Source organism: Hemicordylus capensis, chromosome 2 (assembly GCF_027244095.1).
Source record: "Hemicordylus capensis ecotype Gifberg chromosome 2, rHemCap1.1.pri, whole genome shotgun sequence".
NCBI lineage: Eukaryota > Metazoa > Chordata > Lepidosauria > Squamata > Cordylidae > Hemicordylus > Hemicordylus capensis.
The window spans coordinates 53,831,870-53,858,313 of NC_069658.1; the positions used below are offsets into that span (position 1 = coordinate 53,831,870).

Sequence of the window (26,444 nt, forward strand, 5' to 3'; positions counted from 1 at the left end):
GTTCCTCCAAGTACAATGGGTGTCTATAAAACCCATTCATCATTTTGCTGGGCTTTCCCTCTCTCATAGCACTGGGATCTTATTTATTGGTTTATGAAAAAAGGCCAGATGTGAAAGTTCTATATGAGTTATTTCAGTATTCAAGTTTGATTCCCCCAGCCCCCATGGATACTTTTCTAAAATAGTAAAAAGAAGGCGGGAAAGTACCAAAAAATGCAATACACAAAGATGAAGCAAGACTCAAGCGAATACTGATAACTGGATTAATGACTGCTGAATTGAACCAAGTCTCAAGCTGGTAATCCCTCTCCTAAAATGTAACAAGAAATCCAAATACAATTTCTGATAAATTCTTCCTCAGGGCTATGCTCTTTTCTTAAAGTGCCCCCCGCCCCCACCGGCAACACAGGTTACATAGGAAGCTGCCTTATACGGTCAGACCATTGGTCCATCTAGTTCTAGTATTGTCTACACAAACTGGCTACACAATCTATCCTGGTTAAACAGAGTGGTTTGACCAGGATCACCCTGAAATTCTGTGTGAACCTGCTGGGCTCACTAATCTCAATTAACTTTTTAACCAGGATCCTTTTATGTAAATGCAGCCAGTTATAAATATGTTAACCTTCTAAAGGGTTATCTTCAGATCCTTGCTTCACAGGTAAGAAACCTGACATCACATTATTACCACCTTCCAGTTCTGTACTTTCACATAGTTAAAATTCCCAATTATAAATATGCACAGAAAAGGTAAACCAAACTTATGCGACTTGTGGGTAAAAGGTCTTAAAGGACAAGCCACATTTCATAATCTTGGAGCCTGAAGGCCAAGAGCTCCTAAAAATCCAGTAATTTCAAAGCGTCTAAGTCTTCAAGTAAATCCCATGATTGTGTAAACTTATCGGCTCCCTTGGGGTGGATTTGGGCATACATCAAGGCTACACAAGATCACATTTTCCTAGAGGCTGCTTTTCCTCATAACTCTTTTCGGAGGGATCAGTCTCTCCAGCCAAGTATTCACAGAATTGTAGCCATCATGCTGCTCATTTGTCATCCTGCAGAGATTTAGTTCTGGTCTGTACTCCTTTAGCAGACATGTCACGTACATTCCCAATTGCTATAATCACTTGTGTCAATTGCTAAAATGGGACAAGATCAAAACATTGCCAGGAATATTTCATTTTACATTTGTATGTAAAGCCAACTCCACTCACTGTGTGGAATCTACACTTTAAGATATTTGGCAAGAAATGCCATAATAAAACAGGTTCTGCCCCCATGCCCTAGTTTCCTCTTCATTCTTAAAATAATTCAAAAACCTGTGAAAACTAATTATTATGGTAAAATGGCTTCAGACATATGATCCTATTGACCTTTCTCCAAAATTCATCCTTGAGTTATCTCTTCAATAAACAAAATCATAATTCAGTATGTTCGAGACATTTACAGAGAATATACATCAAACTGTGGAGAACTAAGGGGATGCTTGTTTCTCCTATCTTTTTCTTAACATAACTTAAGACTGGAAATTGCAACTTTCTTCAAAATGAATCCTGTTTGTTTGAAGACTGGTGGTTGATTTGGATATATACCAACGCTGGTTTAATACTAAAGAACCATAATTTAAGGGGGAAACTGTGGGGACAACCTGAACATAAGAGTTTAAAACGAGAAGAAAATACTCCTCGTTAAAAAGAGACTCCTTCTTTGAGATATCAGAGTTGCAGCTTCAAACACAAACACACTTGTATCAAGAAAAGTGTTCACTAAATCCAATTAAGCATTTCCTTAATCACAATTAACTTGTTTCACAGGTTTCAATAGTACACAGTCATGACTAACTTTCTTTGGATCTATCCCACTGAGACAATTCTGCTCTTGATTCCTGTTAAGTATAAAACTATGCATTTATAAAAACTGGATAGCGTGAACATGGTTTGATAGGATGTTGGATAACACATGTAATATATGAGCACATTTTAACATAATTAAGAGGACAAACTTTCTGAAAGTAAATTCACATTGTTAAATTACTCTTTTAAAGGGGCAAACCATTTCCAACACTGATTTTGTATTATACACTTCTGTACTATAGATCAACAAAGGATAATAACATTTTATTTAATTTCTCAGTGTTTTATGTTGAAGTTCAATTGCAGCTATGGAACTGCAACTCTCTTAAAAGAACTGCCAGAAACAAAGCTTTGAACATTTTGGATAGATACATATGATAGAATTGGAAAGCTTGATTGTTACCAGTGATCAAGATGAAATACTATAAACAGATTTCAGAAATGGTCATGGCTAGTCTCTTGTGATTAGAGCTTAAAGAGACAAACACCACACATTGAAATATACATGTTGTAAGTTCTTTGCATTCTTGGTCTAAAAATGCTAAATGTAGGATTATACCACACACCACAAAATTAGCAAAGAATAGGAATCCAATGGCTCTTGATGTCTTCTCCTAGTTTTATAAATTATCGTAAATATGTGAAGACTTCCATGTGCCAAACATTCTCCAGAAAATATGCCAGATTGTGCTATCTTCCAAATCAGGATTTAGCAATAGCTGCTGAAGTGCTATACTACACTTGCTCATTTTTTATTTACATAGATGAGTTCTGAAAAAAATATGACTCATTTTACAAACAAAGTTCTTGCAAGTAGACTAATAAATAATTTGCAAAAATTAGTAGGTACAAAAATACATTTGAGGGAATTCAGGAAATTGGTTAGTAAGATGTAGTAACAGTAATACGAATACACAGCTAACCAGAAGCCCACATTAGGAATTTTCAGTTGACAATGTTCATCAAAACTGTTGGAGTTTCTGCATATGTAGTAGTGAACATACTAGTGGGAAACTATTGGTCAAACAATTTAAAGGCTAAATTTCAGAAGAGCTTCTGGGAGAATCTGGAATTTTACTTCAACCCCTAATGGATGAAATATAAATACTTATCTTATGCATTCAGATAAACTTCAGAATACAACAGTCTGAAGAGATCATCACTGCACATCATTATGTAAACCATTTATTAAAAGATGCTATTTAAACAAAAAAAGGGTTGACCTTAACACTTAGAAGCATTTGCTTGATAAATGTATAATGAACAGGTTCAATTATTTGTACAATCATATTCTGGTATTGTAGTTATTTTATTCCTATCAAAGACTTAAGTCTTAAGACTTAAGTCTTTGATTTTTTGACTTGTAAAATCTAGAACGATCTTCATGTTAGACATTTCATAAGAGATCCTAATTCAAAATTTTCTATCTCTAATCTGTTTTTGTCTTTTCACAAAGTTATTCTATATATATTTTTTGTAATGGTACACTGATATTGATTGGGTTTTACTTTATGTTTTACCTATGCTTTAAAATTTATTTAACATGTTTGTCCTTATTTTAAAAATGATTTTTGTAAGAACATTATAAATAAAAATTCCAAAAACAGTTGGTATTTACTATCAAATCAACTCCCCAAAGGGAATATTAATTAGGTTTTTAGTTGTCTGTCTTAAAATACCTCAACTGAAATTAGAACAGAGTTCACATGAAAGAACTCTGTAGAATGAGTGTTCATTAATAACTGCATTTATATAATTTAACACACCATTGCTTTACTAACACAAATATGGAAAAAAATTGTCAAAAGCTTCTCTTGTCCATTATGTACTAAGAAACGGAGGTGTAGAACATGTTTTTCAGCGTTTGTGTCTTCCAGAGTCTTTTATTCCACTGCAGTTTGACAAATATATTCCTGACATTTCCCAATTGTTACTGTACAAAGAGAATACTGAAGGCCATAGCTATACAGCACACAGCTACATAAGGGCTCTTCCGCTCACCTAAAGGAAGAGGAAAAAATTGAATTACTAGGTAGTTCTCATTACACAGGCAAGCAATGTAATACCACCAAGTTGGAAGACACGAGAGAGAGAAAATGAAAAGTACATGCAAATTTCGGGGTAGATTTTCTTTGCCACTCAATATCCACTTAGCACATAGACATGCCAAGGCACATATTAATTCCAACTGCATTTTCTTCCTAAATCAGTTCCAGGGAGAGTATTGAATATTTATTTATTTATTAAATTTATATCCTGCTCTTCCAAGGAGCCCAGAGCAGCGTACTACATACTTAAGCTTCTCCTCACAACACCCCTATGAAGTAGGTTAGGCTGAGAGAGAAGTGACTGGCCCAGAGTCACCCAGCAAGTATCATGGCTGAATGGGGATTTGAACTCGAGTCTCCCCGGTCCTAGTCCAGCACTCTAACCACTACACCACACTGGCTCTTTAAATGCTCTGCAGTACTTTATGCAAATAAAATACTAAGTCTACAGTAGCATGGGCCCATAAAGAACATATCTCTCCCTACCTCTAGGAATCTAGAGATACTAGATACTAGCAGTTTGTTTGTGGGGGGCAATGCTTTCTATAGGTCAGGCCACATATCTAGTAATAGCTTTGAGCTCCCAAAGAGAGTGTAATTCAATGAAGGAAGCCACAGCATCACTATTGTGGGATCAAGGGCATCTTGCTCTAGTGTTACTGTACTCTACTGCTCACCCTTTCCACATGTAGTGAAAAATAAACAGTCTTTCCCTTGCACAAAGAGCATTGTTTGAGATCCAAGGCTTGAAGCCAATATGTTGTGCTTATCTTTAAGGCTGTAAAATCCTCTGCTTTGTGAACTCTGTGGAAAAGCAGTATATACATTTAACAAACCAACTCTTGAAGAACATCCTCTTGTTAAATAATGCAACTCATACACACACCCTGTTAAAATATCAACAATAATTCTAATTCTCAAAACTATGTGAATGAAAACAAGTTGTTCTAGTAAGAATAAATCTGCCTACTTTCCTATCACTATCACAGCAACTAGAATAAATTTGGTCCAAATCGGTTAAGCAGTTCACAAGTTAGCCCACTTGTACCTCAAATGTTCATGTGTCTGCCATCTTGAATTGGGGTAGATGACATCACAAACTATGCACTTGAGGTGTCCCTACAACTGTACCAAATTTGGTTGAAATCAGTTCCCACTTGCACCTCAAACATTCACATGTCCGCTATCTTGAATCAGGGAGCATGACATAATTACAAACTAAGCCACTGAGGTGCCCCTGTGTGTCCCTACACCTGTAGCAAATTTGCTTCAATTGGTTAGGCGGTTCATAAGAACATAAGAACAGCCCTGCTGGATCAGGCCCACGGCCCATCTAGTCCAGCATCCTGTTTCACACAGTGGCCCACCAGATGCCGTTGGAAGCCACAGACAGGAGTTGAGGGCGTGCCCTCTCTCCTGCCATTACTCCCCTGCAACTGGCACTCAGAGGCACCCTGCCCTTGAGGCTGGGTGAATGGGTTCACAAGTTAGCCCACTTGCACCTCAAAAGTTTATGCACCCGCCATCTTGAATTGGGGTAGATGACATCATCACAAACTATGCCACTGAGGTGTCCCTATATGTCCCTACAACTACTCCCGATTTGGTTCATATTGGTCCACGCATTGCAAAGTTGATGAGGAGCGGGTGGGAACAGACACACGGATGGACACACACATGGAATGCTGGATGATCTCATAAACCTACTGGAAAGTAGGTTAAAAAATGCTAAAGTTTCTGAGTTGGTGGAGTGTTCAAATGAATACGAATACAAAACATCCTCTCATATATTCTGACTGCTCAACTCTCAAAGAAATACTCAAAGAAACCTTTTCTCAAATAAATCTTTCCACAGCAAGAAACATTGCAGTGACTCTTCTCCTAAGCAAGGCTACCACAATTACATTACAAGACATTGTCATCATCTGGCACACATTTAATTAAACTACAAATGTTGTGTGAATTAATGTCTGCAATTTCACATCTGTTTAAAATTAACGTTGAGGAAATTCACCTCCTACAGTTTTACAGTCTTCATATGTGTTGTACTTCTCTGCTCTAAATTTTCTAGAAAGAGGCATCCATCATTCATTAGAAGTAAATGGATGTTAGAACTACTATGCAAATAGACAACAGCTTGCTTGTTTATAAGGTGAAGACATACAAAAGCCCCCTCCACTCACAAGGAGACGAGATGTATGCTACAGTGGACTAGGTCTGGCTTATATTTTATAGAAAAAAGAGAACAAGTGCTTAAAGAGGCAGAGGGAGGAGGAAACCACATATAGTTTTCCAGAATTTTCGTATGGAACAAACCGAATTCCAGAAACACCAGAAGAGAAGCTCATTTGTAACTTACTGTAATCATAACAAAACCAGGTAAAGCCTACCATTTGGGCAGCTTCACATGTTACAGCTGAAAGTAGGAGAAAAGCACTGGTTCCTGGCGAACGCATACTCCTGGCGCAAGCCGGCAGCTGCACACATTTCGTGTCATGTTAAGCCTCCAATGTCAAGTGGAGAATGTCAAGTCCCTCGGTCAACCCAACATTCGTAACCAACATTTGAAGTTGGCTTAAGAATTTTGGATAGTGGAGGGGACCCAATAGCACTTGCTCGAAACTGGGGCATTTCTCCTACTTACTTACTGTTGTGACATGTGAAGCTGCCCTACAAGACCAAACTGGATGTTCTTCAGTCAAAATACTATCTCCTACATTTACCTCTGGGGGTGGAGGAAGAGAAGAGGAAGGAGATACAGATGCTATACCTCTTTCTTATCCCCCTCCCCACAGAACAAATAGCAGCAGGGAGGGTTAGTTTAACCCCTTCCTCAAACAGCCTCTCCCAGTTATCAAAGCAACGATGGGAGATCCTACAATCACCTGTTTCATATACAGTTTGGGGCTCTTAATTGGGGATAAAAATCCTCTAAAAGTCTTTTAATGGTGAGAAACTGCTACTTCGATGCATCACACTCCTCATGTTTATTTATTATTATTTATATCCTGCCCTTTCTTCAGAGAGCTCAGAGTGACATTCATGGGGTTGTCCCATTTTACCCTCACAACCCTGTGAGGGAGGTTAGACAGACACAGTGTCTAAAGTAATTTTCTTCTGGAATTTATACTAGACAACAACATGGTATAGAGCGAATGCTGTTATCTATATATGTTTTAATTTGTAATACCAGTAAACTTTCACTAAGAGATCTGGTTACCACCACTAAAAATGGCAAAAGAGAGCTCTGAGTAATATTATATATATAGAAAGAGAAACTGGAAATCATACTGTTAGGATTTTCTATTTGTCAAGTCAAGTCAAGTCATGTTTATTTACGGTCATAGACCAAAATTTATTTTCTATTTGTCAATGCTTAGATGACACATGTACATCGAATGGCTATAAAACATGTAATTTATTGAATACTTTTGGACAACACACACTCCAATACTTACCAATCCTGGCACATTTCCAAAATATGCCCAATAATCTGAAAAGAAAAAAGAAAAATATGCAACATTCATGCTTAAACCATATAGATACAATTTGAATAAAGATTTAGAAGTTGTGGTGGCTGGGATCTAAAGAGCAATTTCCAAGGGCTCAGGCATGCTCCACAGGATTTTTTATTTGGAAATCAGCACAAAGATTTAGGGGTGTGCACGGAACCGCGGAGTTGCGGTCCGGCACTGGGGTGGGGGGTTCCAAAAAGGATGGGGAGGCTTTAGTTAACCCTCGCAACAACCGCGCAGTATTTCTTTGAGTAATCGGGCGGCAGGATAGCTCCCTGCCGCCCCCTTCCAAGTCCCGCTCTGCTGGCGGTCGCCCCCAAGAAGACCCGCGTCGTTCCAAGAAGACCCACCTGTGCCGCTCCGTGAAGTGAAGATCCGTGGAGTGCCAAGATCCGTGAAGTGAAGACCCCACCCCTGCCGTGAAGACCCCTTCTTGCAATGCAAAATCCCTCCCATTGCAAAGGGGTGGCGGGAGAACTCCCCTGCCGTGCCCTTCCCCTTTGCCGGTCTGCTGCAAATGGCTTCTAAGAAGCCATTTGCAGCCAGACCGGCAAGGGGGATGGCAGGGAGTTCTCCGCCGCCCGTTTTCTAAAAGGAGCCTTATAGACTTTTCTATAAGGCTCCTTTTAGAAAACGGGCAGCGGAGAACTCCCTGCCATCCCTTTTGCCGGTCTGGCAGCAAATGGCTTCTAAGAAGCCTTTCGCGCACGCGAAAGGCTTCTTAGAAGCCATTTGCAGCAGACCGGCAAAGGGGAAGGGCATGGCAGGGGAGTTCTCCCGCCGCCCCTTCGCAATGGGAGGGATTTTGCATTGCAAGAAGGGGGCTTCACGGCAGGGAAGGGGTCTTCACTTCACAGATCTTGGCACGCCACAGATCTTCACTTCACGGAGCGGCACGGGTGGGTCTTCTTGGAATGACGCGGGTCTTCTTGGGGGCGGCCGCCAGCCGAGCGGGACTTGGAAGGGGGCGGCAGGGAGCTATCCTGCCGCCCGATTACTCAAAGAAATACTGCGCGGTTGTTGCGAGGGTTAACTAAAGCCCCCCCCGCCCTTAATGGAACCCCCCCACCCTTCTGAACCAAAAGCACCCTGTGTCCGGACCGGTCTGGAGGACTTTAGAATGGCCTCCGAACCGGTCCGTGCACATGCCTACAAAGATTCCTGTTTGTATATACATCCTGTGTGTGTATATGCCAAAGGTGTCTCAAACAACAGCACAACCCTGAATTTGAATTTAGAAATTTCTCTTGCCTGGGGATGTTTAACTATAGCGTGCTGCAATAAAATTAGCATCACAGATGCACAAAAATAACTTTAATAAAGGAGATTAAATGACAAAACTCCATTTCACACAGAAGTAAGGCTTAAGATTCAACAAATTTGATGCTAAACAGGCAAAACATACAAAGAGAGAAACTGCTGTTCTTAATGGTAGAACAAAAGCTCTAACTTTGCACTAGGCCATGAGGTAACAACCAAGTCTGTACCTATGAACTTACCAGACAACTATGGGAACACTTAAATGTGCAAATAAGGCAGGTATGATTCAGATAAAAGTTGCACTACTGATATTTAGTAGAAACGAAACCCAACGCCTTAAAACCATGCTTATTTAATTTTATCTAAACCTTGATTGTGGTGCCCAATTCAGACTTTTCTTTCAATGCTGGATACAGACTAGCTCCCCTTCATTTATCACCTCCAGCCAAGCAGCACAGACTTTAGTATTCTAACCAAGGAGGCATGAATTGTTCACTTCTGCTTATTGCTATTTGAGTCTTGTTAACAAAATGCTATCCACCTTGGTCAACATACTAACACAGTACAGGAACTATATGACATCTGTGTATGCTGCGGATGTGATTGACTAACTCAGCGCTGCCAGCGTGTGTGCAGAGGTGAACTTTGCCTATCTCCCGTTCCCCCAGAAGTGCCCTGTGCCACCTGAAAACATATCTTTGAGGGTTGTGCAACCCCTAGGGACAAATTTTCATGTGTGCTTCTGGAGGAAGGGGAGAACAACAAAATTCATCCCCAAGCCCTGGCACTGCCTTAATCTGGAACCCTTCAGCAGCACCGGAACATGCAGTGCTCATGCTGCATTAATCAGAACACTGACCTTTGTACTTAATGGCACGCTGGGGAGGGGGCAGCTGGTGGGGAGAGACTGCTTTCCTTTCTCTAGGGCTCTAGGAGCAAAATCCCATGCCTCCTTAGCATAAAAAATGAAGTCTTAATTTTATGAAGACGACAATCTGTTGCACTAAATGAATGATACTAAAATTAGATTTTAGTGCTTAAAGATCACATTTGAAATGAACACTTTTACATTGAGTTGTAAAGAAAAAACCTATACATGCATTCTCACTGAAAGGATTATACACATTTACATACCCAGTTTGATTGTTATCCAGTAGTTTAGGAGCCAAAGATCTTACATATGCACAGGTACATATAAGCAGCAAGATTACTGTCAGCAGACTCTGAAAATTGAAAATTGCAGACTGAAAGAAAAAAGAAGCACAAAATAGATGTTACAGGTCAAGTTTTAAAAATTCTTCCAGTCACAGTCATTAGCAACCTCCTATCTACTAGCAAGTAGAAAAGTTGGGACTTTGAAGGCTGGTTGCATGAGGACAATTCCAAAACTTCCCCGAATCTTTAAATAGAGAAATGGATACTAGATTATTCCCTTTCCAAAACATGGTCATCTACAAGGCTACCCTTAGTAGCACAATATAAAGCAAAACCTAATCTGAAGCTTTAACTGGCAAAATAAACAGAAATAGTTAATGAAAAATAGAGTGATCAGAAGCTCTGGATTTCCTGCTTAGTATTTATCACACAACTAGCAAAATGACCATCATGATGAAAATACTGTGTATTTTAAGGACCCTTGGTGGGTATAGTGCATCTTTGTGTGCTCTGTGCACAGACGCATACCATAACTTCCCCTTGGGGATACACTGTGAGCAAGGGTCAGGCCTCATGTTATTGAGAAGACCCATTTTGTCCTCCTTGCAATATGGTCCAAAACGGACTGTGAGGAGCTCCAAAAGGATCTCTCCAAACTGGAGGAGTGGGTGACAAAATGGCAAATGCAGTTCAATCTTGGCAAGTGTAAAGTGATGCACATTGGGACGAAAAAACCCCAACTTCAAGTATATGCTGATGAGATCTGAGATAGGGCAGATAGGTTTTCAAGGCAGTTGAAATATAGAGGCAATAGAAATATTTTAAATAATAATAAATAATAATCTTCTATATATTATTTTCTCCTAGGCGTACCCATCGTTAATCCCATGTGTGGCATCTCTCGCAAGAGTTTGCGAGCAGCTGCCAGACTAACAATGGGGACAGGGAGAAAAATGGCCTCTGGGATGAGGAGGAGGTGGTGGCCTGGCCACCAGGAGCAGGCGGCGGACAGGAGGAGGGGATTGATGGGCTTGAAAACCAGCCAGAAACCATGTGGCGGGGGGGGGGGGAGCGGGCCGTGTGGGTAGTAATTAAATATTTCAGTTCAAATATTTACAGCTATTTGGAAAACTTCTGAGATTTATACAGCACATAAAACTAACACGGGATACAGCATTAATTTTGTTTATTAAATCTATGTGAAATAAACATGCCATATAATCTATTTAGGGCAGAAGTTCTTAAACTTGGGAGACAAGGCTGGGAATGTTGATGAGTTGTAGTTCAACAGCATCATAACATTCTTTAAAACCCAGGTTACTGGTAATGTTACCCTGAAACCATAATAAAGGGATTGTCTATTTCAATTTTACAAGTGGTGGTATACTTGATGTGGTACTTGTGATCTATTCTGAAAAATAACTAATGTCTGACATATAAAGGATGCATGCAGTGCCTACAGATCAGGAATTAGGAGATTCATTAGCTATGTGCATTCTTGATTTTTGGTCATAAGAACCTTCACTTCTTTCAGCAGTATAGGGTTGGCACTGTACAATCCAATATTTTTAATCAGTAATCTGGGATTTGTTCTAGGGTTGCTGATCCTGATCAAAATTTTGGGGTTCTTGCAACCAGACATTTGGAACGTGCATGGTTTGCAGATCTCCTGATTCCCAGACTGGAGGCATTGCATGGGTCATGAGAACTCCCTCAATTAAGGAACTATGTAGAACTTGCACTGTTGTATACATTTTGATTGGAATATGTTATAAATCCATCCTCTTTTATTACATAGATAATCTAGTTTAAATAATCCTGTTCATTAGCTGAGAATTTTTTCATTGATTGAAATTGTCCTTAGTCTCGGGGATGCTTGAATATTAGTTGGATAAACAAGGCATGTTTTTGGCATAGGATTTGACTTGAGTTGCAAAGAGAGTGTATTTACATAATCATGATTTGGAGACCTCCTTTAGGTGTATGGTGGGCTCACCATGGTCTATCTTGTTTTTTCTTTTGTTTTGGCGGGGAGGTGGGGAATGACCATTTATGTTGTTGAATATCAGGCTACTGTGCTGTATCACAAATTCACTTGCACCTTTTGTTACATAGAGGTAGTTGCATGAATTCAGATCTTGACCATAGCACTTTTAGATAGATCAACATCACAGGTAGGCTCTAGCTTTTTTTGTCCTAGTGTTGGTGGCTGACATCCTAAGTAATGAAGTGTGCATGATAGTAGAGTCTGTGGGATGCAGCAAGAGCTCTCGGGCATCTTGCACTGAGGCTGTTTCTCAAGAGCACTGATACTTCTGAGCATGAGCACCCTACTAACATGTGTGCTTTGTTACTCAGGATGTCAGCTGCTGACTTATTTCATTGTGCCTGGAAAGAGGTTGGCATCTGTTTCTTGTATATCAAAAGCAACAGCAACAGATAGGTTTTCAAGGCAGTTTACACACATATTTGAATGAAGTATTTAGTTTTACTTAGGAAGGGCAGGTTTTCACATGTAGACAGGATTCCTCCACCTGACATCTACTCTAACAGAGCAAAGAGGCATCTTTATTCAGTTCAGGTAGATCAACTGACCCTCTTCAGCTCATCACAGTATTCTTCCCCACAGCTGTTGCTAGAATCTTCCTTGTGTTTTTTTTTTTTGAGATTGTAAATCCCTTTGTGGCGGGGAGTAACAATTTTCTCATTCCTTTGTGTTATGTCACCTGCTTTGAGAACTGTGGTTTCATAAGTGCCATATAAAAAGACTAATAATAATACCAATCATACTCAAGAGGAGGCACCCATTCAAATTTTTTAGCCATCTGTGCTTCATGCAAGTGGCAATTTGCAAAGTGAAATGAAATCTAATCTTAAAGAGACTAGAACTATATAAAATATCTTCTACATAAATGCTCAATAAGACTGTTAGAACAGCTTTCCCAAGGAACTGCAGGGCAGCTCTGTGGGAAAGTAAAAAGAAAATATCCTGATGTTTTGAATAGTGAAGATAAAAATATCAAGTTGGAAAGCAGGTTATAAATAAGTCACTGGGAAGACTCTAGAAGGTGGGAGGGACTCACGAAAGGGTGTATTTAAAAGCTTTCCCACGAGAAGGTCACCATCACACGTGGGTGAGGGCAAAGATAATGTATGACGTCCCAGGAAGACCCCATTTTTCATAGCCCCTACAGCCTTCTTCTAGGCTAGGCCGCTGCTAGCCTTCTATAAGGTCGTGCTTGTGAGGGTGGAAGTCGGAGAAGGGGAAGTAACCATAAAGGGAGACGAACAGCGTTTGGTGAGGGACATTAAAGCCCTACTTCCGAGGGAACTTCGGCGGCCCCTTTCCCAACCCTAGCCGAATGAAGAACTCCAGCCCACACAGAGGCAACCCAGACGGGGACCGACAAGGAAGAAACCCAAAAGCAGCCCCGTAGCACCCCCAAGGTACCTCTCTCTTACCATAGTTACGCACCGCCTCGAGCCACATCACACATCCGGTAACAACGGGGAGGGATGCGGAAAGAGAGCTTCCAAGGGAGCCTTCTCATTGGCTGGGGAAAGGGTGGCCCCGGATAGGCACAAGCGAAGAGGGGAATCCACGCTCTGATTGGCGAAGGGAGTAGGATGGGCGTATCGGAGAGAGGGAGGGATGCCGTTGGTTACAGTAAAGGAGGGGGTGGGAGGGATATTAAAAATTGTCATTATTTTTTAAAGGAAGGAAGGTGGAAGCTCTAGTGCGGTGCGAGGTAGGAGCGTGTTGCTATTGGTCCGTGTGGATCCCTCTTCTTCCCCCGCTGTCGTCTAAATAGCAGAGCTCGGAAGCGAACCAAAACTGCGAAGCGTTTATTTTAGTCTTTAGCGTGCCACAGAGCTTTTCGTTGCAGCCTGAACGGGGGATGGAGGAAGGCGGGGGAAGACACTTAAAGCTCTTTCTTTTCCCCGCCTTCACGTCTCGGGTTCTTTTGTGCCCCAGAGGAGAGCCTGGCAAGCTTCCGTGGAGGTGGGCCGTCTTGTTGCTTTCGTGTGTGCGGCCAGAGCTTGGGAGCTCCTCGGCTAACTCACCTGCAGCTCCCTGTGGTTACTGCTGGAGGCAAAAAGAGCTCCTGCAAGTCATGGTCCGGAGCAAGGGTGGTGGCCAACCAGGGGCTCTCTAGCCGTTGTTGGACTATTGCTCCTATCATTCCCAGTCGTTGCAGGTCGGGATGATGGGAATTGTAGTCCAACAACAGCGAGAGAGCCCAAGGTTGGCTGTCTTTGCTCTGGGGAACAGGGCGGGCAAAAGGTAGATAGGTATTTGCTTGTAGGGTAATTCTGGGTAATGCGCGGTAAATCAGCAATGGGTTTTCGACTCCCATCTTTAACATTATTTATTTTGCTTAAAAAACTTAGTGACCCCTTCCCTCCCCTGTGCGCTTCTGCTACAGCGACCAGGCAGAGCGGCTTACAAATAAACAGCCACCCACAAAAATAACGAACAAACCACCAGCATAATAAACACTAGAAAACGGCAGAGACAGAGCCACAGCAGCAACAATAGACTGGAAATCACTAATAGAAACAAGCAGAAAGAGTTCCCTAGATTTAAGCTGTTGAAGCAAAGTTTGAGATGAAAACCAGGAATGGGTTTTTGTGTGTGAAAATACTCTAACCTCTGCTCTGGATTTGAAAATGGTCCCTAGACTGAGCATGTGCTCAGAGCTACCCTACTGCTTGATTATAAGTGTGCATCTGCCCACTTCCCACTATTTTGCACCTGACACATGGGTACTTTGGACCTAGTAAACAACAACAGTAGACCTTGCTTGTCTGAAATCTTCCCTTCACTGTCCTATAGAATGTAATTCAGCTACAGGAGCTCTGGGTAAGGCTCCTCTGTTATGTTCCCTAGATGAGTATGGTAGAAGACAGATCATCCTGGAGAGAATCTATCTATGTGATCATTAAGAGCCATCGACTTGATGGCCCTTTATCAATCGAAGTGTCTTCGAGGCTGAGTCTTGAACTTAATTCATTAATTATATGTTAAACCCACTTTTTCTCAAAGCAGCTCAGCGTAGCCTAGGTTACCCTGTGAGTGTTGTACTGAGTGGAGATTCGAATTGGGGTCTCCCTGATTAAACATTCTAGCCATTACACCACATTGTAAAATGCCTACATAAGAAGGTGACTCCTTCCTTATGGTTTATTTCCCTTTTACTATATTTAATTGAAAGGAGTTATAAAAAGTGGTAGGCAAATATTTCTTGTTCAATTAGTTTCCTAGGAATGCCTATTGAAGTTTTTTTTTTTTTTATAGCGAATAAGATTATTGCACGTTTAGTGAAACACACAAACAGTTGAAATATGAATTTGTTCTCTGATGTGTAGAAGTCATATGCAGATTAGAAGATTCATATTGATACTCCAGCAAGAACATAAGAATTACTTTGGTGATTCAGAGCAAAGAACTGAAACAGGGTATCCAACAATTGCCAAGCAGATGCTCCATATTTAATAGTATATCATATTTACAAATATTTAATTGCATATCATTTTTCATCGTATAAGAATAAAAGCTGCTATCTGTCTGGAGTTAATTGATAAAAGTAGTCAAAGAAGCCACATGCATGAAAAGAACTCTGGTCTTAACATTGGTCCCTTGAGACTGGAATATTTGTATGTATGAAAGTTGCTTATGTGTTTAATCTGGATTTGGGGAAGCACCTGATTCTTATAAGAGCAATTTGTCCTTCAGAAAAAATTAAGTAGCTTTATTTTTTTTTAATATTCTGAGTAGCTATATTTTTCGAATATTCAAAGGTGTCCAGACTTTAAATATAAAATCTTAAGCTATGGCTAAAAATAGATTTGCTGTCTTAAGTATGTTTGGGATGGAAGTCTCATGTCTACATTGCATTTGTTATAAATGAAAACTATAAGTTTGTTCTCATGACCAAACTGGGGAGGGTTGGTGGGGAGGCAGGCTCCTACCTGCCTCCCTGCACACAATCAACCTTCCCCATTAGGCTTTGATGCCACAGTGAATGGCAGAGCAGGGAACCAAAGGAGGAAGTCCTCTGGCAGCCCACAATGCACCGCGCCAGGAGCATGGTGCATTGCGGGATTCCCCCGCTGCTGGGCGCTCTTACCGCCCAGCTCTATGCACGTGGTGTGCACATTGAAACCTTGCCCATTATGGCTTATTAAAACTATATTTGTGCAAAGCAGTAATCCAGCAGTATTAAGAGAGTCAGTGGTGGATCACAAGTTGAAAATGTCCCTTGAGCCAAAAGATACTGGCCTATTTCTAACATGTCATTTTGGAATTAGCTACTCCAAGATGAAAAAATTCCCTAGACCCATTCCAGAGTGGTTTTATATCAGGTTTTGGGAGGGACAGACTACCTTTCTGCACTAAAGAAACATAGGAAGCTGTGATTGTTGCCTAAGGATGCAATCACTAAAGTAACGATTACTAAAGAAACATAGGAAACACTATAGAAAACTAGGAAGCTGCCTTCTACCGAGTCAGACCATTGGTACATCTAGCTCAGTATCATCTTCACAGACTGGCAGCAGCTTCTCCAAGGTTGCAGGCAAGAGTCTCTATGAGCCCTATCTTTGGAGATTCCAGGGAGGGAGCTTGGCACTTTCTTCTCTTCCCATGGTGGCCCGTCTTAAAACTCAGTGGACAACCAGATCTATGCAGACTCATAGAGGGCATGCACATGAACAGCCCTACCCAGGCCTACCCCTACCCTAACCCTACTTTGCTGGGTAGCCCAAATTTTTTACCTGGGCTAATAGTGAGGTAGAAGGGTGTAAGTGCGCCTTTCTACCCCCGTCCCTGGTCATGTGCATGTTCAGGCTGCAATCCAAGCAGTTTCCGCATCCTTAGGCAACAATCACTAGAAGTGATCCAAGCAATTGAGATGTGGGTATCGTTGACACCTTGGCCATAACTATTGACTCAGCAGTTGTATCCAAGTTCGAATGGATGCATTTTTTAAATTTTTTTTTTGCAAATTGTCAAGGAAACGTGTTATGGAAGGCTGTCAAATCTGAGGAAGTGTGATTATCATGGTCCCCTTGAGATTTGAGAACAGCTCTACAGGACAACATTCCACAGATATAGTAGTGGCAGATGCAAGATTGCTTTATTTAGGCTTTCAAATGGTGGTGATATGGTTATTTTGGCCATTTTTGTTCTAGCCTTTATTCTTACAGCTTCATTAACCTCAGTTCTTTGGTAAACCAAGGCAGTCCCTAGGCAGTGTGAAATTTCAGGAGAGTGTTCCTGGGAGTAATTGTGTCTGTAAAATGTGTGCCGTCGAGTTGATGACGACTCCTGGGGCCCACAGAGCCCTGTGGTTGTCTTTGGTAGAATACAGGAGGGGGGTTACCATTGCCATCTCCCGTGCAGTATGAGATGCTGCCTTTCAGCATCTTCCTGTATCGCTGCTGCCCAATATAGATGTTTCCCATAGTCTGGGAAACATACCAGCCAGGATTCGAACCGGCAACCTCTGGCTTGCTATTAAAGTCATTTCCCCACTGTGCCATTAGGTGGCTGCTTATTCCAAGTGTGAATGAGGCCAGAGAAAAAGGAGCTAGTGAAAATGATAGCAAATCCCCTGAAGGTTAGGATCCAGCAATCATTGGACAGGCAGATCATACTTAAAGACCTCTTGACTCTACAAAGGATAAACATTGGAGATCTGGTTATGACAATAGTTGCAAGCCCCATTTCGTTCACCTAAATCTGGTCCACAGCAGAACTCAATATCTTGTGTGTGAGTAGTTTTGTGTAGCGGTATGACAAAAATGTAGAAGTAATGACTGCCATGAAATCCCAATACACCTTTATTTATTTATTTGTTTGTTTGTTTATTATTTATTTAATTGGGATACCGCCCTTCCAAAATGGCTCAGGGCGCTTTCCAATTAAAACAAACCATGAAAAAAGTAAAGAACTAAAACAAATTAAAAAACAACACAACAATTAACAATTTAAAAACATTTAAAAACAACAATTACAGTGATTAAAAACCCTGAAATCAGGTTTTGAATTTTAAAATAGCCCAAATATTAAAAACCCCAAATTTAGGAACCTGAGAAAGCTTGGGTGAAAAGATGGGTTTTCAGGTGTTTTTTGAAAATTGCCAGAGATGGGGAGGATCGTATCTCAGCAGGGAGCACATTCCACAATCTCGGGGCAGCGACCGAGAAGGTCCGTCTCTGTGTAGCCACCAAACGGGTCGGCGGCAACTGGAGACAGACCTCCCCAGATGACCTCAATGGGTGGTGGGGCTCATAACGAAGAAGATACTCTCTTAGGTACCCAGGGCCTAAGCCGTTTAGGGCTTTGTAAGTTATAACTAGCACTTTGTATTTTGCCTGGAAAGCTATTGGCAGCCAGTGTAACTCCATCAGTAAAGGAGTAACATGGTCTCTCTGAGATGACCCAGAGACCAACCTGGCTGCCGCGTTCTGAACCAACTGGTTTCCGGACTATGTACAAAGGTAGCCCCACATAGAGCGCATTACAAAAGTCAAGTCTGGAGGTTACCAACAGATGTACCACAATTTTGAGGTCATTGATCTCGAGAAACGGGCGCAGCTGGCGTATCAGCCGGAGCTGATAGAAAGCACCCCTGGCCACCGCCTCAACCTGAGAAACCAGGGAGAGGTGTGAATCCAGAAGTACTCCCAGACTGCGAACCTGTTCCTTTTGGGGAAGTGTGACCCCATCTAGAACAAGGAGATCAAAATAGTCTCTAGAGTTCTGACCCCGCACAGTAAGTACCTCCGTCATATTTGGATTCAGCTTCAGTTTATTCTCCAGCCCTTTGCTGCTTCCAGGCAGGCATTTAGGGAGGATATGCCAGCTCCTGAAGAAGTTGACATGGAGAAGTAGATCTGGGTGTCATCAGCGGACTAGTAACACCCAGCTCCAAATCCCCTGATGATCTCTCCCTGTGGTTTCATGTAGATGTTAAAAAGCATTGGAGAAAGTACGGAGCCTTGAGGAACACCATACTTAAGCTCAGATTTTGAAGAGCAACAGTCTCCAATCGACACCATCTGGAATCTATCCAAGAGGTAGGAGCAAAACCACTGTAGAACAGTGCCTCTCACCCCCAACCCCCTCAGATGTTCCAGAAGGATACTATGGTCGATAGTATCGAAAGCCGCCAAGAGATCCAAGAGGACCAACAGAGTCACACTTCCTCTGTCAAGTCCCAATTGGAGATCATCCATCAGGCCGACCAAGGCAGTCTCCACCCCATAGCCTGCCCGAAAACCAGTTTGAAATGGGTCTAGATAATCAGTTTCTTCCAAGACCACCTGGAGCTGAGAGGCCACCACCCTCTCAGTTACCTTGCCCAGCCATTGGAGGTTGGAAACAGGCCTATAATTGCTCAACTCTGAGGGATCTAATGCAGACTTGTTTAGAAGAGGTCTAATGAGTGCCTCAAGACAAGGAGGCATCCTGCCCTCCCTCAGAGAAGCATTTATTATTTCCACCAGGCTGTTTACACAACCTCCTTGCTAGATCGGACAAGCCATGTTGGACAGAGGTCAAGAGAACAAGTGGTAGGCCTCACCGCTCCAAGCAGCTTGTCCACATCCTCAGGAGTCACAAACTGAAACTGATCTTTGAGACTGTGTCCTCACCATGGAACTTGAATTTGTGCAGAGCATCAATGTGTGACACACAGCATCATGTGTGATATAACCTTAGTCTGCTCGACTATTCTGATATATGAACCCATAACTATTATATATTAGTTGAACCTTTTGTATGTACTTGCAATAATTCGGCCTGGCGGCATTCTTTTCTCTTTGTTTACTGATCTTGTGGCTGTGGTATTGGAATGTTATTAGCATATTGGAATGTTATTGGCACATACATAGGTATGAAAGTCTTCTTCGTTTTGCGACTTAAGAGATCAACCGTTCGTTTTCTCAGTGATAGCTGACTTCAAGCAATCTCTTCAGTTTGTTGGATCAGCTTTAAGATTCTGAAAAAGAGAACCTTTTCTTTCTCTCTCTCCCCTTACCTTTCTGGAGCCTTAATGTAAAGTTCATGAGCCAGTGTGGTGTAGTGGTTAGAGTGCTGGGGAGACCCGAGTTCAAATCCCCAATCAGCCATGATACTCGCTGGGTGACTCTGGGCCAGTCACTTCTCTCTCAGCCTAACCTACTTCATAGGACTGTTGTGAAAGAGAAACTTAAGTATGTAGTACACCGCTCTGGGCTCCTTGGAGGAAGAGTGAGATATAAATGTAATAATAATAATAATGAGTTCCATCTTAAATTTAGACCACACCTGAGACTGGTTTATTAATTTCTACGTAGTTTCTCATTTTAATTACATTCCCCTTTATGGCAAGAGTTGCAGTCAATTTGAGTTGGAAACAGAACAATTTGATTGTTTAGCTGAAAATTATTTAAAATGATCCAGAAATCCCATGTGGCTATGAGGACAAAGGCCAAATTCAAATTCATCTAATACACAAAGGAGTACAGGTGGCAGGAAACTGATTGTGACTGAGTCTTCAATAAGTCTTGGCTTCAGTTGCCTTCAAGAGATCCAAAGGTCTTTCACTACATAACACACTAGAGGATTGAGGTTTACTGCCTCCATCTTCTGGGGAAGTGATTTCCAATAATAATGAAACTCCATAAAAGTACTTGCTTTAGGTCCATCATTTACTCTCATAAATGAAACATGTGCTTCCTTTATTGGAGAAGGAAATAAATGATATGAGACTTCCTCTAAGATGTTTTGGCAAAAGTGAGCAGAACATAAAACACACATAGATATACAGAGGTATCTGCATGTGTATTGTTGTGTTGTAAAATTACATACCATATACATCACATACATTGTATACATTAGCTTGGTTCAGATTGCAAATCGAAGGGATGCCAAGCCTGCTCCCCCCTCTCCTTTTAGCTTCACATTGTGCATGAAGAAATCTTTGCTTGTTAGACCACAGCTCCATGTCATCCTGACTGTGATTTACAAACCATGATAGAATGCATGGGCTCTGTGATTTTTGGTTTGTGTTCTTTGATACAATAAACCATGGTTTTGGGGATTTTCTGAATTAGGCTATTATTGCTGTAAACTGCCCAGAGATGGAAGTTTGGGTGCTATACAAATATAATAAATAAATAATATCTAGTGGAGAAATCTGGTGTTGGATGGAAGTGGTATACTGGTGGACCTCGGTATCTGTGGTTTACACCAATAATGGCCTGATTCAGACAATCCATTCCCTGCTTCTACCGCAGATGACAAAACCGCGGATACCATCAAGTCAGTGGGGATGTGTGGGGTGGGGGTGGGGGCCCAGCTTAGGTTCCTGGAAGCTGGAAAACTCTGGTTAAAATGGGCAAAAATGGTGGTAGTGGAGGACATCTCCAAGTAAAGAGCCCTACCATGTTCCAAGTGCCTCCAGAGTACCTCACAGAAGTCCAAATTGTTCCATTATTCCAGTTTTTCACATTAAAAAGAGGTTTTCTTTAAACTAGATGAGCCACAAAATGGCTCCCTTTTACAAAATGGTCACTGGAAATGACCTCTGAGTTCATTTCCAGCAATCCCTGACCCCCCAGATATGCAAATTTAACTCTTTTTTTGGACGTGTGTTCTCTTGCCCCTTGCTTAGTGTGGTTGAAGGCTCAGCCAAGCTTGAGCCCTGAGCCGCCAAGCTGTGGATGAGGCCGTAAGCTTAGTGGTAGAGGATCTGTTTTGCACTCAGAACATAGGGCTGGGGAAAACCCCTGCCTGAAACCTTGGAGAACAACTTCCAGTCAATGTAGACAATACTGAACTAGATAGACCAATAGTCTGACTCGATATAAGGCAGTTTCCTGTGTTCCTATGAGACTGTTATTGTTCATGGAGCAGACTCTGACTAATTACACGCCAGCCAACAGCTGATTCTTCCCCAGAAGGAAGAGGAATAGAGAAGAGGTACTGCCAAGAAAGGGGCTTGGCTGTGAGGCCATGTATTTAGGGGGAATGTGCTGACCCTGCTTCACCTCAACTAAGACAGTTTCCTCTTTGGGTGACCGTATGGCTGGCCTCCACTACATGCTGGCCTCCACTGCTGGAATTCCCGATGACTGGAAGGAACTTGAATGGTCATCAGATGAAGCAATTGAGAGAAACCCTGGCCAATATGCAGACTAATCCTGTGCTGGCATGCCAGGCTTTTCTGACATGTGGGGACAATTTTTTGTGATCTCCCCTCTGCAACTGCCTGTACCCCATAGGGAAGGGGAGATTACCCAAAATCGCTCCCCTCCCATTGCACTATAGAAAACCTGGCACATTAGCACAGGGTTAGTCTAGATGTCAGCCACTGATTTAAAGATGCAGGCACAATTTTCTTGGTGAAGGCCTGGAAACCCTATTCTGATTAAATGGCCTACATAGTCTTCGGGAGTGTTGGATTAGAGCTTCAGGCTGTCAGGTTCTTGTGCAGGGATGGTCTTGATACTTCTAAATGTCCCAAGGCACGAATACAGCAGATGTGTCTCCTGCCCCCTGTTTCTATATTGGGTGCTCCATTTTGCCCAAGGAATGGTGTTGATTATTGTATTTAAATAGCTTGAAGTCTAAAGTTGCCACTCCTTTGGCCTTTCTCCATCATTTCCGTTCTGTGGCTCCCTGTGAGTCATGCAAAGCTTTGTGGAAGCTGGTACTGCTTAAGTTGCTTGCACTGGTGCAGTGTAGGAACCCAGTAGCTGTACTGGCCCAACATGATGGCCAATTGCATTTTGCAGATGCAGGGACACTTCTTGATGGTTTCCCTTGTTTACATTATTCTTGCCATGAAGCAGGATCGGATAGGATCTGCATGCAATTTGGAATGGATTGGGCTGTAAATGTAATTGTGCTAGATTTGTAGTCCTTTTTCTTTTAGGTCTGAATTACCCTAGAATAATGTTTGAACTTTGAAACACCTGCTGCTTAAACCTTTCTCTCTCTCTCTCTTTCTGAAGAAAAACATCTCTGCATGCCAGAAATGGAAAGCTGAAGCTGAGATATCAATGACACTTTGTGGAGCAATGAAGGAAACCTAAGAGTTGGCTTTTGTGGTGTGCTTCAGAGCTGTCCAAAGCAGCATACAAAATCATTTGTCAGCTAATTTTTTTAAAGTGTCTTGTTTATTCATCAGTAACTGTGGACTGTTATTGTTCATGGAGCAGACTCTGACTAATTACACGCCAGCCAACAGCTGATTCTTCCCCAGAAGGAAGCATTGCCTAATAAAGATCATAGATGCCAAACACGACAGACACAAAGTACTAAAGATGAGCAGCTCAATCGTCAACTGTCTGATGCTCTCAATATAGCCAGTGATGTTCCAATTTGGGGTTGGATTCTGTTCTTCCCACCTGCAAGTCAATCTCTGTTCCTTTAGTAGATATATGGTGAGGTGTCGATACGTAGTATGAGTCTTCATGCCCTCAGGAGTAAAACACTGGCTTTCCTATTGCTGTAATCAATCAGTTTCCGTAAAGTGTTCGTTGGTATTCATCAAGAGACATAGAGACTGTGTAGTTTAATTTTGCAGAAACGGTAAACATATTATGACTACAGAAGCAGCATTATTGAATCTTTAAAGGCATGCCAAGGTACTCCTCCATCTGGATGTTACTAGCCCAGAGATGCTTATTATGGGATGAAAAGTGGGTCTGATTTAAGTATCTTCAAAATGAAGTGGTGCTAGAAAACACTGGCATTACCAGTCTGTTATAATTAAACCAGTGATAATGTGTAGATAAAAATCTTAGTGGTTGTTATTCAACTGGCCACCATATCAGTAATTTTCAAAAGCTTATGCAGAATTTTAAATATCTTTTCCCCCCAGTGTCAAATAAAAGCAAACTCTGTATAATGTTTGTTTAAACGCCTTCAGAAGAAATCACAGTCATGCATATCAATAATCTACTGGATGTTTAGGGACAGTTGCTGAAAATGTGAGTGATTTTAAGCCTACTTTTCAGTAGGCTTATGAGATCACCCAGCATTCTGTGTGTGTGTGTCCATGTGTTCCCCCCTCCCCCATCAACTTTGCAAAGCTTGGACCAATATGAGCCAAATTGGGTACAGTTGTAGAGACACATAGGGACACCTCAATGGCGTAGTTTGCGATGATGTCATCCTCCCCGATCCAAGATGCATAAACTTTGGAGGCACAAGTGGGCTAACTTGTGAACTGCTTAACTGATTTGAACCAAATTTGCTACATCTGTAGGGACACATAGGGATGCCAAATGGCATGGTGTGTAATGATGTCATCCACTCCTATTCAAGATGGCTGCCTGAATGTCTGAGGCACAACCTGGCTAATTTGTGGATTGCCTAAACTATTTGAACCAGATTTGGTACAGTTGCAGTGAGTGACACATAGGGACAGCTCAACGGTGTAGTTTGTGATGAAGTCATCCACCCCAGTCCAAGATGGCTGACACATAAACCTTTGAGGTGCAAGTGGGCTAACTTGTGAATCGCTTAACCAATTTGAACCAAATTTGCTGCAGCTGAATGGACACATAGGGATGCCCCAATGGTGTAGTTTGTAATTATGACATCCACCCCAATCCAAGATGGCAGACACATGAACATTTGAGGCACAAGAGATCTAACTTGTGGACCTCGATTTGCACCAAATTTAGTCCAGAGGTAGAGACAGTAAAAGAAAAGCAGGCTGATTAGTTCTTATTAGAACAACTTGTTTAACTTTTTGAACTTTTGACTCATAATATATAGAGGTATGATTTTTCCTATATTTTGTCAACAACATCAAAGCAACAAAGGGGAATCTCATTTAAAGGGTTAAATGTTTATGCCACATAAATCACCTTCATCTTTATTTTCATGGAATTCTACAAATGCCTGGAGTTCAATGGTGGCTGTGAGATTATGGCAGTGCAAATCTGTTTCTGGCTTTCATGAACATTAGTCTATGCTAGACCTTCCCATAGGTCCTTTTTCCAATGGATGCCAGTAATCTCAACAAAATGCACCAGGGTCTAGAAATCTGTTAGTATGAATTAGACCCATCCCTTTGACCTAATGAAGTCATCTAGGGCAGGGATTCTCAACGTTGGGTCCCCAGATGTTATTGAACTTCAACTCCCATAATCCCCAGCCAAAGGCCACTGGGCTTGGGGATTATGGGAGTTGAAGTCCAATAACATCTGGGGACCCAACGTTGAGAATTCCTGATCTAGGGGCCAGGATGGGTCTGATTGGAGCTATGTAGGCTATAGCAGGCTCCAAGGCTATCTGTGCCATTCTAAGTTTTACTGTGGTCTACTGTGAATCATAGGAAGAACATAGGAATCTGCCTTATATAAAGTCAAACCATTGGTCTAACTCGCTCAGTATTGTCTACATTGCCTGTTAGCAGATCTCTGAGGTTTCAGGCAGGAGACTTTCAGACCTACCCAGAGATGCCAGGAATTAAACTTGGGGCCTTCTGCGTGCAAAACAGCAGCTCTGCTACTAAGCTATGGCCTCATCCCAACTCCCTGCCCCAATGGTCTGACTCAGAATATGACAGCTTCCTATGTTCCTAAATCCATCCACCCTGGTGAGAGGTGGCCGCAACTATACATCAGGACTTCCCAGCCACTCCCCAACCACAAATAAGTGAATGTTAGCCTATTTTTGCACCGCAGATAAAGAAACCAGGTTTCTAAGACCTGTCCGCAGATATGCAATACCACGGTTGCTGGAACTGCGAGCCACCTATTAACAGCTCTCTGAGTTACCTTCATATCAAACAGGCATTTATTTCAGTTTCACCTTATGAAAATGGTTCTTTCTAGTCTGTCCAGCACTGCTCTTTAACAACCAGCTTTTGCTTTTGGAATTTTCTGGGCTTTCATTTTCTGTTTCTAAGCAGACTAAAATCACATGTGCGAAGACAAAGGCTGGATGGATAGCATGATTGCTGTTATGGTGGCATTGGGCCAAGAGAGTGGAGTTACCTAAGACAGAGCTGGAAAAGATGTGGAGTAGAAAGAAATCATGGAAAGGAAATTGGAAGACATTATTCAGTACTGGAAGACATTATGCAGTAGCTTCCTACCTTCCCCACCACTTTGCTACAGAAAAAACTGTTAGGGCTTCTGGGCAGAGAGAGACCTTAGTGGAAGAAATAAAAAGGAAAACAGTGCAACAGGAGATTCAGGGCAGCTTGGCACAGGTAATGAGTAAAGGTATCCACTACATTAAACAGAACAAAACAGGTGGTAGGAACTATATCTAAATTAGTAAAAATCAAGTTACCAACAAAGTCCATGAATTATGCCATTCATGTAAATACTCTTTTGAGTTGTAAATTAACAGGTTTTAGTGATCAGATCAGCAACTGTGTTTGAGAAATATGGGAAGTAATATCAGTGGGAAACTAGCTTTTTTTGGAATTGATGAGTTCTAGTAGTGGTTTATTTTGTAGCTGAAGTCTTTATGCCCTTGGAATTATTTTAAATGATTTGCTCGCCACTTTTAATTTACTCACTGAGGATGTGCACGAAGCATTTTGTGCACACCCAGGGGGCAGGGAATGGTTGCTTTAAAAGGAGGGAGGCAGGTC

General features: G+C 41.8%; 2 protein-coding genes across 11 annotated transcripts in view; one reads left to right on the forward strand and one right to left on the reverse strand.

Annotated features, from left to right (window-relative positions):
• Positions 1–2,098: 2,098 nt before the first annotated feature.
• On the reverse strand, positions 2,099–13,412 carry TMEM167A (transmembrane protein 167A). The gene is made up of 4 exons (XM_053296242.1): positions 13,294–13,412; positions 9,811–9,920; positions 7,360–7,394; positions 2,099–3,854 (listed from the first exon to the last, which is right to left on the reverse strand). The coding sequence occupies exons 1-4, from the start codon at positions 13,294–13,296 to the stop codon at positions 3,784–3,786; spliced, it is 219 nt and encodes a 72-aa protein (XP_053152217.1). The 5' UTR covers positions 13,297–13,412; the 3' UTR covers positions 2,099–3,783.
• Positions 13,065–26,444, forward strand: part of XRCC4 (X-ray repair cross complementing 4) — a 197,554-nt gene continuing 184,174 nt past the window's right edge. Inside the window, exons 1-3 of one of the 10 annotated variants that reach the window (XM_053296232.1) lie at positions 13,448–13,580; positions 18,806–18,915; positions 22,837–23,526. In XM_053296232.1, coding sequence (XP_053152207.1) covers positions 23,520–23,526 — 7 coding nt within the window. In that variant the 5' untranslated portion in view covers positions 13,448–13,580; positions 18,806–18,915; positions 22,837–23,519. The other 9 variants (XM_053296235.1, XM_053296239.1, XM_053296231.1 and 6 more) reach the window with 9 other exon arrangements.

Coding starts and splice junctions, on each gene's coding strand:
- TMEM167A (XM_053296242.1), bottom strand. Junction 7,395..9,810: donor CTGGATAACAATCAAACTGG/GTATGTAAATGT, acceptor TTTTCTTTTCAG/ATTATTGGGCATATTTTGGA. Junction 3,855..7,359: donor TTGGAAATGTGCCAGGATTG/GTAAGTATTGGA, acceptor CTCTTCCTTTAG/GTGAGCGGAAGAGCCCTTAT.